The sequence below is a fragment of the Lutzomyia longipalpis genome, chromosome 2, assembly GCF_024334085.1.
Source record: "Lutzomyia longipalpis isolate SR_M1_2022 chromosome 2, ASM2433408v1".
Taxonomy (NCBI): Eukaryota; Metazoa; Arthropoda; class Insecta; order Diptera; family Psychodidae; genus Lutzomyia; species Lutzomyia longipalpis.
The window spans coordinates 38390863-38403501 of record NC_074708.1 but is presented as its reverse complement, the minus strand read 5'-3'; the positions used below and the strand labels follow the sequence as shown (position 1 = coordinate 38403501).

Here is a 12639-nt window from a genome sequence, read left to right as displayed (position 1 = left end):
AGCTTTTGTGCCCACTCTAAAAGTCAAGGTCGTTCAATCGGGCTCAAACTTGGGATGAGCATCTTTAACCGTCCGTATACACTTACGCGCATTACTGTGGGGTAGGTGACCGACCCCATAGAATTTTTCGCAAAAAAGCAAATTCTTTCGGTCAAATGAGCTTTAATAGACTCCTTGGTACTCCCTAAGAAGTCTCTTGTCCATTTTACAACACAAAAATAAATTTTTCAATGGAATTTTTGATGATTTTTTCAATAATTTTTTTGAGGTTAGAATCGTCTAGAAAGCGAGACAAAGGGTTTACAAAGCGAAGAGAAAATGGAATAAATTTGACCGTTACATCAATTTTTGAATTCCCTCTTCTTATATTTTTGTTAATAACTTTTTTTCTGATGGTCGGATTAACCTCAAACTTATACACATAATCTTCTCAGAAAATCAAGGAACTTATTTCCAAAAGCTTTGTTATATACCTCAAATAATTAAGCCGCAACTAATCAAAATATAGCTTCGGGGTCGGTCACCTACCCCTCACAGTATACGTAGGGTTAAACCTTTCGACATTAATTTTTTTTTGAACTTTGTGATGATGCGCGAAAAGGGAATTGTAATGTGTGGGCGAGGATAGAAATGAGATCACAACGGAATAATTGATCAGGACAATATCACCTACGGTAAGCAAAGAAGAAGAAAAAAATCACAACATAGTTATACACATTAATGTTTTTATTTTATTTAAATTTCTTTTAATTTACAATTTCTTTTAACTCTTCTGTTCCGTCAACATGTATAAATATACGATTTGATCCATTATGTTTCACCAATTGCATCTCTTTCATTTCAGCATTTGATTTTTTTTGCAGTAAAAATATACATTTTCAACATAAAAAAAAGTTTATATTAAATTATAACTATTTCTCTATATAGCGTATAAAGCTTCTTGGAAGAATCTATTTTTTTGCAAAACTTTAACTATTTTTTTTCTTTAATATGAAGAGCCTCTTTGTATATTGATTATGTAGGAGTTAAAAATTTGAAATATTTTCTTAGATTTTTTTTCTTCTATGATATGGAAAACTGTTTCATATTTCTTTAGCAATTTTCTTTGCAAGGGAAACACATTACATTGCCAGAGGCGCAGTAAAATTTATTTTTTTGTAAATTAAAAATAAAAACATTTACCCATATTGAAAGGAGTGTTCTGTAAGAATCTTTGGCTTTTTTTTTCTTCAATTTTATTCATAATTTGGTTTTGGGATACGAAGAAACTACGAAAGATTGTTTGTGTAAGATTCATTTGTTCTCTTTGTGATCTTATAAATCAACCATTTCCTTTGAATCATCTGCATATCGGTTCCTTCTGTGTAGAAATGAAAAGGAAGATAAACCATGGTACATATTAAAAAAAAAGAAACATTAAAATCAGTTAACAAACCTCTTGCTCCGATAGCGCATTATAACAAGAAAGACGATGGCGTTGATAATAAAGAGACCAGCAATGATGAATGATGGAATAAGAACATCTGCAAGAATTTTAACAACAAAAAATTGCTATTATCTACAAATAACTTCAATAATAAATTGGTAATAATTATAAGGTATAATATGTACCATAAACCATATCAGCACCAGTGTCTTCCATGATTCTGGGAGCTTCCCTTCGTACGTTGTATGGCAACACTAGTCCACTTCCTATAGTTTCTGCTTTATCTACAAAGAAGAAAAAATGTAAAAATTTAGCTCTTCACTTTTGGTTTAATTTTTGTTTAACTTTGAGGCTTTTTTTTGTTAGGCCCCACTAGTGGTGAAGATAGAATCATTAGAATATTAAACCAAAATTAGATCATTCAAAAGTGCTAAATTATCAACCACGATAGTGGACGTAATATGTATGTGTAATACTTCAAATATAATGGCACCTATACATATTAGTGATATCAATTTTAGAAGCAATAATGTATAAAGCAAAGAATGTTGTATGTGTGCTCAAGATGAATGTATATGAGTATGCAAGAAAATAATAAAGTCAACGGGATCAATTTTCCACGATAAATAAAAATTTTTTTTTATTAATTAAGGCATTTAAATAAATAAAAATTGAGCATTTTTTCTTAAAGAGAAATATAAAAGAAAAAACTCACCAATGCAGTTTGGAAGAGAATCGTTCCACGTGTGACGTTGCGTACACCTCAAAACGCGATTGTGAACAGCTGTATCGGGAAACACTAGAGGGGGATCACAGAAAAATGTTGCGACCTCTTCGTTTCTCTCGACAAGATGAACATTTGGTGGGATGTCTGGTGTGAGACAACCAACAGCTGAAATGATGGATTAATTTTTATAACAAAAATTTAACCTTTGAGCAAAACGTTGATCTATCTTCTTAATTACAAAGAAAGATTTTAGTCTGAGATTTTAGAGTAAAAAATAAACTATATGGTTTATGTAGCACTTTCATTCATTTCCTGAAAATGCTATGAAACGAGACTGAAACCATTACAGAAGAACGACAACTAAAATGAAGAGCATGCGTATTTTTATACCGCTTGTGTGTTAATTTTATACGTGCTAAAGAGTAGTATACATTTAAGAATTGGAATTCACGAAAAAAGAGCAGATTCAAAATAAATTAAAAATTAAGTAAATTTAAAATTTTACAATATACTGTTTTAATGCCTGATGAAGAGGGAAAGTGCCCTCGAATTTTCACATACATATAAATAAAATAGAGAAGAATGGAGATAAACTAAATAAATCTATAAAAATCGCTTAGACCATCAAAGGAAATCATGAATAATTGATATGTCGGAATGCTAAATAAAAATCAAGTCATTAACTCACCGGTGTAGTGAATCAAGACACCTCTCTTGGGGTAAGCAAGTTTACTTGATGATATTACATTAATCTAAAAATAAATAAAATTAATTCACGAAATTACTTAATTATATAAATTTATTTTACCTGAATTTGATTAGAATGACTTATCACAAGTTTTGGACGAAGAAGCTCTGTGCAGCTGCTAAAAAGTACCCGATTTAGGCTTGAATCGGTCACCACAAGATAATCACGACATGGATTATCATCTAAAAGAAATAGAATAAAAAATAAATATTTCATGATGTAAAAAAAGGGTAAAAATTCAATAATTTATAGGGTAAAATTCACTAGTCAGACATTCTTTCATTAGTTTTAAGATTTCTTAAGATATTAATAATTTTCTAAAGAATTTCTCAAGTTTCTTTTAAGCGAAAAGTAAGATTTCTTAAGTCAGGTTGAATTGGGCTTAAGCATAAGTTAAGAATTTTAAGATTTCAAAGATTTTTTTTATTTTCTTGAGTTTCTTTAGTTTTCTTGAGAAAAAGTTTTTTTTTTAAGTATTCTTAAGCGAAAGTTAAAATTTCTTAATTCAAGCTGAATCGGGCGAAATTATATATTTTTCAACGATTTGTCCTGATCATCTTCGGGCATTGAAAAATATGCATTTAGCTCGATTTAGCCTAAATTAAGAAATTTTAACTTTTTCTTAAGAATACTTTAAAAAATCGTGAGTTTTTCTTTAGAACAAATAAGTATTCTTAAGAAAATTTAAAAAAAAATCTTAAGAACTCTTAAGTTTTCCTTAAGAAATTTTAGGTAGGTATCTCTTATTGAATATGTGAGTAACCTTTTTCTTGAGAAAACTTGAGAAATCTTAAAAAGTCAAGACTGTTTGACTAATACGAAAAAGAAGTAAAAGAGATTAAAAAGTTTTTTTTTCAAAGAAAACTTAAGTCTTTCTTAAGAAATCTTAAGTCTGTCTAATTAGTGAATTTCCCCCATAATTAATTAAAATTTACATCTTAAGGAAATATCCAAGATTGTTAGTCGAATTTTCTGTCCTTTCGGAGCTGTTATAGTCCATTTGCAATCACACTCTCCGACATAATATTTAGGATAACCCGGCGTCATAGCAAATCCTTGAAGTAGTGTATTTCTCAAAGCTGTTCTCTGGACACTAAAAAAAAAAAAACAAGAAAACATTAATTTTTGGGTGAAGAATATAAAATTTTTTTAGACGTTACCTTTTGTATTTTCGCCTTCCACTATTTCTGTAGTCTGTAAGGTAGTTGTAATCTTCAAAGTAGTAATCATCATCCTCTTCACTACCATCATTATCTGTTTTTGTCTTGTAATTATTAATTATCACAGATTTTTCTTCCTTATTAATCTCAGTGAAATTCTCCACTTCAATATCCGACGCCGTGGTTAGTTGCATTTCATTAATAGTATAACTAGTTAATGGCGTTGAACCTTCAGGGCTTGACCAAATATCCCATGTTGTATTGGCACGAAGAATATTCCACAGTTGTTGTCGATTTGTATCATTTACTCCACGTTCCGCATCTTCAATTTCCGTGTGGGATTCAAGATCATTATTTATTCTAATGCCTAATCTATCCCTAATTGTACTATTTGTATGATTATAAATGGACATTGTCTCCTCGACTAGATTGGTTTCCTCCAATTCTTCTTGTTCCACTCCAAATATCTTCTCTTCGGCATCTCTGTCAATTTCTTCTGAGGTCACAATTGTCGGTGGTTGCATTGTTACGTCGTTTTCGTCATCTTTGCGGAAGTAAAATTCATCACCTATCTTTTCTATGTCGTTAAACTCAACCATGTCTCTCGGTAGTATTTTTAATTTTCGAAAATCCTGCAAAAATTACGAAGAAAAAAATGATATTTTAAAATTTAAAAGAATTTCTTTTATATCTTTTACATTAACTAACCTGGGAATAGATGTGGTGTTTCTTAGTTTCGGTGGGTGAAAGAGTGGCTGGTATTTCTTTGAGTATTTTTAAATTGGTAAATTGATGAAATTGTTGATCAATTGATATCCTTGCTTCTGCAATTGGATCACCTTTCTTCATGTTATTTTCTTCAGAACTGTTGACATGAATTTCATTGCCAATTCCCAAATGTTCTCCGCAGAATTTTGTTACACGGAAATCTGGTGAGAAAATGATTTTTTAAAAATATTTCTTTTATGAAAAAGGTTGCATTATTAAGAAATTCTTTTCATTAAATGAGTAAATGTATGATTTTGCTTTGCTATACTAACAAACGTATAGTTTCTACTTAAAACGCATGATGGATGAAAATTAGGACAAGCACACAGACAATATTTATCTTTCCTTCATGTTTCTGCTATTGATTTCTCATAAAAATCAAGGTCAAGTTAAATATATAGACAACTTCTAAGCTTGTTCTTGTGCTAAACAAGGGCGACTATTAATGAAAATAAATCTCCAAAAATTGTTAAAATTATTTAACTCCTCAAAAGTAGCAGCAAAATAATGAGATTCAATTTTATACACAACAGGATTCACTTCTATAGGACACCCCTATATGTATGTGTATAGTCTCTATATGTACAAATTATACATAGGACTATCCTGAGCTGAAATTGCCACATATACAGATGTTCGATTCTTTTGAAATAATATTGTCATCAATATATTTTTCTGTCCCCCTCTAAAAATTAAAAACCACATAGTTGAGAATTTATTTATCATTTATTGGCGTTGAAAGAGTGTCAATTGAGTTAGGGTCTTACACTTTCATTAATATTAGGAGCATTAATTAAATTTTGATCTACAATTGAGTAATTAGGAATGAAAACAACCCTTCTTTCGTGTCTGAAAAAAGTATTTATGCGAGGAGAAGATCCCAAATGTTTGGCACGTGGCATTTACGATTCAGTTATATAGCGAAGGGAGGAAAAAGTTGTATTTACTGGGAAATACATACATATTATATACATTGTAGGAATCGATTGAAAAAATTAGAAAACACCCTATTATATTATCCACAGAGCATAAATCAATACAACGATCAGGTCGTGACTGTGAACAATAGAACAGAAGACCTCACTCAATTGCTGATTCCACATTTACAACATTATCATAAATACAGAATAAGAAAATACGAAAATATTGCATGTCTTGATAAGTCTTTAATAAGCTTGTTAATAAGTTTTTCCTGAAATATATATTTTTTTAATTAAAAGAAATTTTCAGAATTTCGTCATAAGTAATTTTAAACGTAAAATTTACAGCATAAACACACATAAACAATATCTACGCTTCCGTTGGTTAATTTTATATGAATCGTCATATAATTCTGAATATTATGTACACAGTCATTTAAAAAAACTGCACTATGCCTCAAAAATGAGGGCACATTATTGATTTTTGTCTGTTGTGTTTTGGATATAGAACTACATTCCATGCGCAAAATTAGAACATTGCAATTTTTATCAGTATAGTTCTGTATTTTGCTAAAATGTGCAAAATACAATATAAGGTAAAATTGCTATATACAATCTAACTGTTATTATAACCAACTTTAATGTAATGCAATAAATTCGAGTGTTTTGATAAAAATCTTTAAGGATTTCGTTTGCACCAAAAATAGAAAATTTGAATAATTTTCAATTCAGGTAAAAATTTATCTATTCTATATATTATTATTATTATTATTTATTTCCAACAAAAATTTAGGGTCTGTCCCTCTTACAATATTTTGTTGTGAAAGAGAAATTAAAAAAAAAGAAAGTGAGCAATAACGAAAAGAAAAAAGAATTACAAAAAAAGAAAAAAAAATAGAAAAAATTAATAATTAAGAAAAAAAAATGAAAAAAAAAATTGCAAATGTAAAAAAAAAGAGGTACTAAACTGGATCCCAGTCGCGCAAATAATGTCCCTTAATTGACTCGATGGAGATCCTCGCCACTCGAGGGAGCGCATTGTACAAAGAAACTCCCTGGACGAAGAGATTTTTATAGAAAAGGTCAATAGATGAGGTAGGCACCATAAGGCATTCTCTTCTGGCGGATGTGCCCCGAGTAAGAAGTGACGAAAGGTACTCAGGGGTATTGCTTCTCAGCAGCCGATACATATATGAAAATGACAACCCTCATTTTGAGATAGTCTTGGATGTCACACCCAACAAGCGCATCACGAAAACGAGATACATGATCACGCGAGCGTAATTGAAAAACATATCGGATGCAATTGTTAAAAGCCACAGACAAGTGCCTCAATGACTCACTATCCATTGAGAAGAAGAGTTCCGCTCCGTATGTAAAGAATGGGATAAGAAGAGCTTTAGCAAGAATAAGTCTAGTTACTTGGGGTGTGTAGTCACTGAAGCGTCTTAGGGAGAACAGAGAAAAATTAACTTTACGACAGATTGCACTGACCTGGTCTGACCAAGAGAGTGTAGTGTTGAAGAAAATTCCTAAGTTTTTCACAGAATTTGAGAAAGCAATTAGCTCACCGTTAAGGAAAAGAGGCTCTGTAGCGATGATTTGAGTTCGTCTGTGAATCACTAGTGCCTGGGATTTTTTAGCATTGAAAGCTAGACCATTAGAGATGGACCACTGATGAATACGATCAAGATTGTAGTTAATGAGTTGAAAGGCGGGTATATATAGGTATATATATATAGGTACAACATTATTTTTATGTGTACGTCATGCATGAGAGAGCGGAACCCTTAAGGGTAAAAATACTTAAGCTGCATAATTTTTAATTATTCTATATGTACAAAAGAAATTCCAAATACACATCTGCTTGAAAGAACTTTTATCTTGTTAACTATCAAACCACGAAAAGGCAATGAAGTTTGCTTGAGTGTGGGAGAATAATCAATTTATTCTTTCTTTTCGCAATAATTTCACTGTCTTTTATTACGTTCCAACATATCCGCAATATGTATAGATTTTAGAGAATCACACAACATCGTAATTATCAGCTCTTGAGCGTATAAATCAAACAAATGGATTTATCGATTGGAAATTTTCAGAATAAACAAACAGTCAAAAAATCATCTCTATTTTTACCCTTCAAGGGTACCATCAATTTATTTCCTCAAGAGATGCCTTCAGAGCTATATGGAATGTTCATTAAAAAAAATTTGGCATGAATTCCGTTTGTGACGCTTAAACATTGATTTTATTCACCGATACGATTAATACCATTAATTTTAGTGTGAACTATGTAATTAAAAAATATATCTTACCATCCATACAAGCATACTTTATCCTTACAATTCCACTGTCCCAAATAATTCTATATGGATGATCAGCAGCAAATACAAAGCTGCAGTGATTTTTTCCTGAACATCTGCAAAAGAAACAAAAAAAAATTATATATAATAAATATATTACATACTACATACTTTACAATATAATTATCTCTAAAACATTTTCTTCACTACTCTACAGAGAATCCTAAAATTGAAACATCTGGTTCTTTCATCTTGTACCATTTTTTTTCTTCACTATTTTTCATTTATTGCCCCACTACTTTTGTGATGGGTAAAGTAGGTAGAATAAGAAGTTGGTATTACAAAACAAAAAAAAGTACTGCAACTCCCACATGAAAAAAAAATAAACCAAATAAACAAAATGCTTCTGAATCAGTATATTTCTTAAGCACTGAAAGTGATTTTAAACTCGATTACCTCATATACCAATGCTGTTGGTAATTAGAGAAGTGGTTTAATATATATATTTCTATACTTCCGCATCGTAGTCAAATATTTAAAAATAGAACAAACTATTACTGTATATTTATAATACAATAACACAGGGAACTTTTAAATGGTATTTCATAAATTTACATAATATTTTTGGTTAAACAACTAATACAATTTAATCCTCCAAGTCCTTCCATAAAATGTTTAATTAATTTATCAAATGAAATATCTTCTTTTTTTTATTCTTGCTTTGCCGCATATGTATTGACAAAAAAAATTCTTGAGAGATTTAACTCTGAAGGCTATTTATATAGGTACGTAACTACTTCAAAGCAAAGATGTTTTTCTTTCATAATTTTTATTAAATTAACATAATATTTTGGTAACTCAAATCCATTTCCACGCATTCAAGAATTATTTTACACACACATTTATTGTGCAAAGTTTTTCTACAACAAAATTTGTTGAATGTATTTATAAGGTTTGAAAATGTTGTAAAACCTTAAGGTGGATTCATTACAGATATCTTGATATTTTTATAACTCTGCAGTCTTTAAATACATGAATTAGTTTCATAAGACATCACATCATGTAGGTTTGATGTAAAATTTCATATTCCGCTGAGAGATTTATGATTAAAATAAAATGTTCATCATCATTCTCAATTTAATCTATTTGTGCGGTTAAAACAAAGATTAAAAACTTTTTTATATCTATAGCCTGGGTTGAATAATTTTTTAAAATTTATTTTTAAGCAAATTATGAATTATAATATCACATTTAATCCTGTGATTGATAAGTTTTTTTTTATAAAAATGTTTTGAGACAAAAAGATTTTCTTCCCTTCCTTTTCTTGCTTTGTTCTCAAACCCTCTGAATATTTCTTTTTTGCTGCTATATTGAGGTTTGATTCATAAACACTTTGTGACGGCGATATTTTATTTAGTAAAAAAAAATCTAGTGGAGTCTCGAGAAAGATGTTTTTCAGTTCTTTGTTAAGAGTTCATAACAAGGAAACGCATGCGTTTCTCGAGAAAGCATCTTTCTCACCCTAAAATGATACGCACTTTCTTGGACAATGTGTTTTTGATACCTTGAATATGTAACCTTCGTATGTATAGGTAAAATATATAAAGAGAGAAACGTAATATAAAAAGATTTATAAAAGAATTTCATTTTAAATTAAGAAAAACCCTTAAAATTACAAAAATAAATAGATAATTTTAAGAACAAATTATGTTTCTATATGTACATAAGTTGTACAATTTGCAGAGCCATGTGAACAATTTCACAGGAATAATTGGTGTGCAATATCTGTGTTTGTGCTTGGCCCTATTGGCAGGTGTTGATTCACAAAACACTTCCGTTTTATGTGCATATGGTGTTATTATTTGCAATTTTTACATTTAGTTTTGAACACTCTTCTCAACACTTATTTTGTCAGTTGCCACAGTATTTATTTCGGGTACAAATAAAACTTTTTTTTATATGAAGTTTTGAAGGAAGTGTTGTGGAAAATGATGATTTCTTTTTATAGGTGCTTCATCAACTTTTCCCGTGTTTGTAAGTTAATATTATTCACATACAATAGTCGTATGTAAGAAATAATTAAATTATATTATAATATAACTTTTCAGGAGACTCTTCTTCACAGCTATATGCTACCACCGGAAACTCTTTCCTATATTAAATTCCTAATTATTCATAGAAAAGGTTTCTTGGTGCTGTTCAACTGTACATAACATAAAAGCCAATAAGACAAAAGAGGAAAAAATAAAAATTCGAATAATCACAGTGAATGAAATAAAGGTAAAACTTACTGACGTGACTGGCATTGCTGAATATTAATTGTTCCAAAAATCTTGCATTATACTGTAATATTTATACATGAAAAGACTTTCATTGCATTGCATGGCTCTTCATCGTGGGGACAACGACAGATTCTTTTCATTCCCCCATAGAGGTACGTACAATCCATACACCCCCTATAAATTCCCCCACAAATCCTTTCATTTGACCATATATGAAAATTTTCATGGAAAACCATTCGCATGGCTGCTTTTTAGTTATAAAAGAAGGGTTCGGAAAAATCAACACAAGGGTGGTAATAGTACGTCCAAGGTGTAAATTAACCTTTTTGTTGTCCCACAAAGTGAATTTCCATGTGTTAATATTTCTTTTCCCCAAATTACTTTTCCCCTAAAGCTTCTTGTTTTTATTTTTTTAACATTGAACGGAAAAAATGAAAATTTTACTTCAATTCAAGAATTTGTGATAAGAAAAAAATTGGATTTACCTGTAGTTGAGAACTCTCCTAATGTTGTACTCATGCTCTGTCTCATTCTGTACCGCTTTATCCAATTCAATGCGATCCAGTTGGGAAATTCGGTGTCTCCTCTCACGACACTGAACTCTCTCCCCGTGCCATTTTCGTGGTTTCCACCTTTTTGGTAATTGTGTATTTGCAAAACTTTCATTCACTGTTATATTTCTAGCACCTATTTGCAATCTCTGCGCTTTTGAATCATTGTTGCTCCCTAACTCGCCACCGATTAGTTCATCGTCTGTGAAATTCAAAAAGCCACTAATCACATTTTCATCCATCACCATAGTTATTTGTGACACTGATGTGGTATTTCCGTTTGTAAGGTACCGCCGCTGCCGCGACATATCATCTTGGTTGATTTCATTCTCCACCCCATCATCGAAATCTTCACCCGTCAATCGCCTCAGATATTCAACGAGCATTTTCTCGAGGTTAACCTTGAGTAGAAGTGTATCATCTCGACTGGCGCCCACCTTAAAATTAGGTTCTTCACTTTCATAGTCATCCACAGTCATCTCACTTTCCATTGCGTTCTCTTGATTATCGCTGGATCTGCGTAATGCCTCCAAGAATCGCCTTCCAGCTTCGGTTTCCTCAAGGCGATAGTCATGACTTGATTGCAAAAATGCTCTCACAATACTACAATTATTGCGTAGAAAAACGAATAATTAGTATGATAAGAAAAAGTCATTAATATGAATAAAGAAAGCAAAAGGAAGTTAAATTTTGAAAAATTAATTGAAGTCATTTCGTAATTATTAGATTAAAAGCATGGAGCATGGCCAAAAAAAAAACAGATGAAAAAAAAATTACTCACCGGCCTTTAGAGTCAAAGAATGGGCAATTCCTTTTACTATTTTCTGTGCAATTGGGTGTAAAGGTAGCTTCGAGAATAGCAATTTTCGAATGATGCTCATTGCAAGTTAATCGTATTGCTGAATCATGACAACCCCATTCTTCTACCACCTCTGCAAAAATATAACAATTATTCTTTTTTACTAATGATCTAAAGAAAATAAAAATAATAGTTCATTAGCAAAAAAAATTTAAAGATCACACTATTTGAAAAAAAAAAAAGACTTGAATTGGGACATGAGTTAACATCTGCATTTTAGCTGCGATTTTCTTTATTTTTTTTTCCATAAACCTAAAATCAGTAAATGCTGGAAAAAGTGTGTTGTAAGTATATATATAGAATTGAAAAAATGCACACAAACCAATTGGTGAGAGTAGTTCAAAAATAGCACTATTAACTCCATCGTAAAGCCCATTCACATTTAAAGTAAATTGTTGAAGATGAAGGAACAATAAATAACACAATTTCAGTGAGAATTTCATCTTTGGATTATTGCATCACCACAACTTATGAATTTCTCAAAATAATGCTCTTCCACACTCCGGATCCATTTCACTCGATAGCAATTTTGGAAGTGCCTCGAATGTCCATTACGAGAAACAACCACGAATGGCATTGCTATTCTCCCACATATTTCGTACTATTGTACATACACCAGGCAATTTATTTCATTTTCCTTCTCTAAACGATATATATCCATAGAAATAGGCCACTTTTGTACAAAAATATATGTATATTTTGCTTTGGGACTATGACGAATTATATTTTTGCCTAATAGAAGAATAGTATTTTCGGAGAAAAAAGAGGATTACACCTTCAAAAAAAAATTGCAAAGACAAAAATTGGGCCAAAAGAGCACTATAAGGAGAAAAGGCAAAATTTCCGTGCGGATACGCCACACACATCTATTCCCAGCGAAAAATCTATACCAACT

At 30.9% G+C, this 12639-nt stretch overlaps 1 protein-coding gene across 2 annotated transcripts in view; it reads right to left on the bottom strand.

The window, feature by feature from the left end:
* The window catches only part of LOC129791318 (uncharacterized), a 22140-nt gene extending 9501 nt beyond the window's left edge, over positions 1 to 12639 (bottom strand). Inside the window, exons 1-13 of one of the 2 annotated variants that reach the window (XM_055829429.1) lie at positions 12067 to 12622; positions 11667 to 11817; positions 10820 to 11488; positions 8065 to 8168; positions 4770 to 4990; positions 4062 to 4693; positions 3837 to 3994; positions 2962 to 3083; positions 2842 to 2905; positions 2142 to 2318; positions 1612 to 1710; positions 1436 to 1523; positions 1282 to 1360 (exon numbers count right to left, since the gene is read on the bottom strand). In XM_055829429.1, coding sequence (XP_055685404.1) covers positions 1315 to 1360; positions 1436 to 1523; positions 1612 to 1710; positions 2142 to 2318; positions 2842 to 2905; positions 2962 to 3083; positions 3837 to 3994; positions 4062 to 4693; positions 4770 to 4990; positions 8065 to 8168; positions 10820 to 11488; positions 11667 to 11817; positions 12067 to 12187 — 2652 coding nt within the window. In that variant the 5' untranslated portion in view covers positions 12188 to 12622 and the 3' untranslated portion in view covers positions 1282 to 1314. Of the gene's footprint in view, positions 1 to 705; positions 1361 to 1435; positions 1524 to 1611; positions 1711 to 2141; positions 2319 to 2841; positions 2906 to 2961; positions 3084 to 3836; positions 3995 to 4061; positions 4694 to 4769; positions 4991 to 8064; positions 8169 to 10819; positions 11489 to 11666; positions 11818 to 12066 lie in introns of those variants that run through there. The other variant, XM_055829428.1, reaches the window with a different exon arrangement.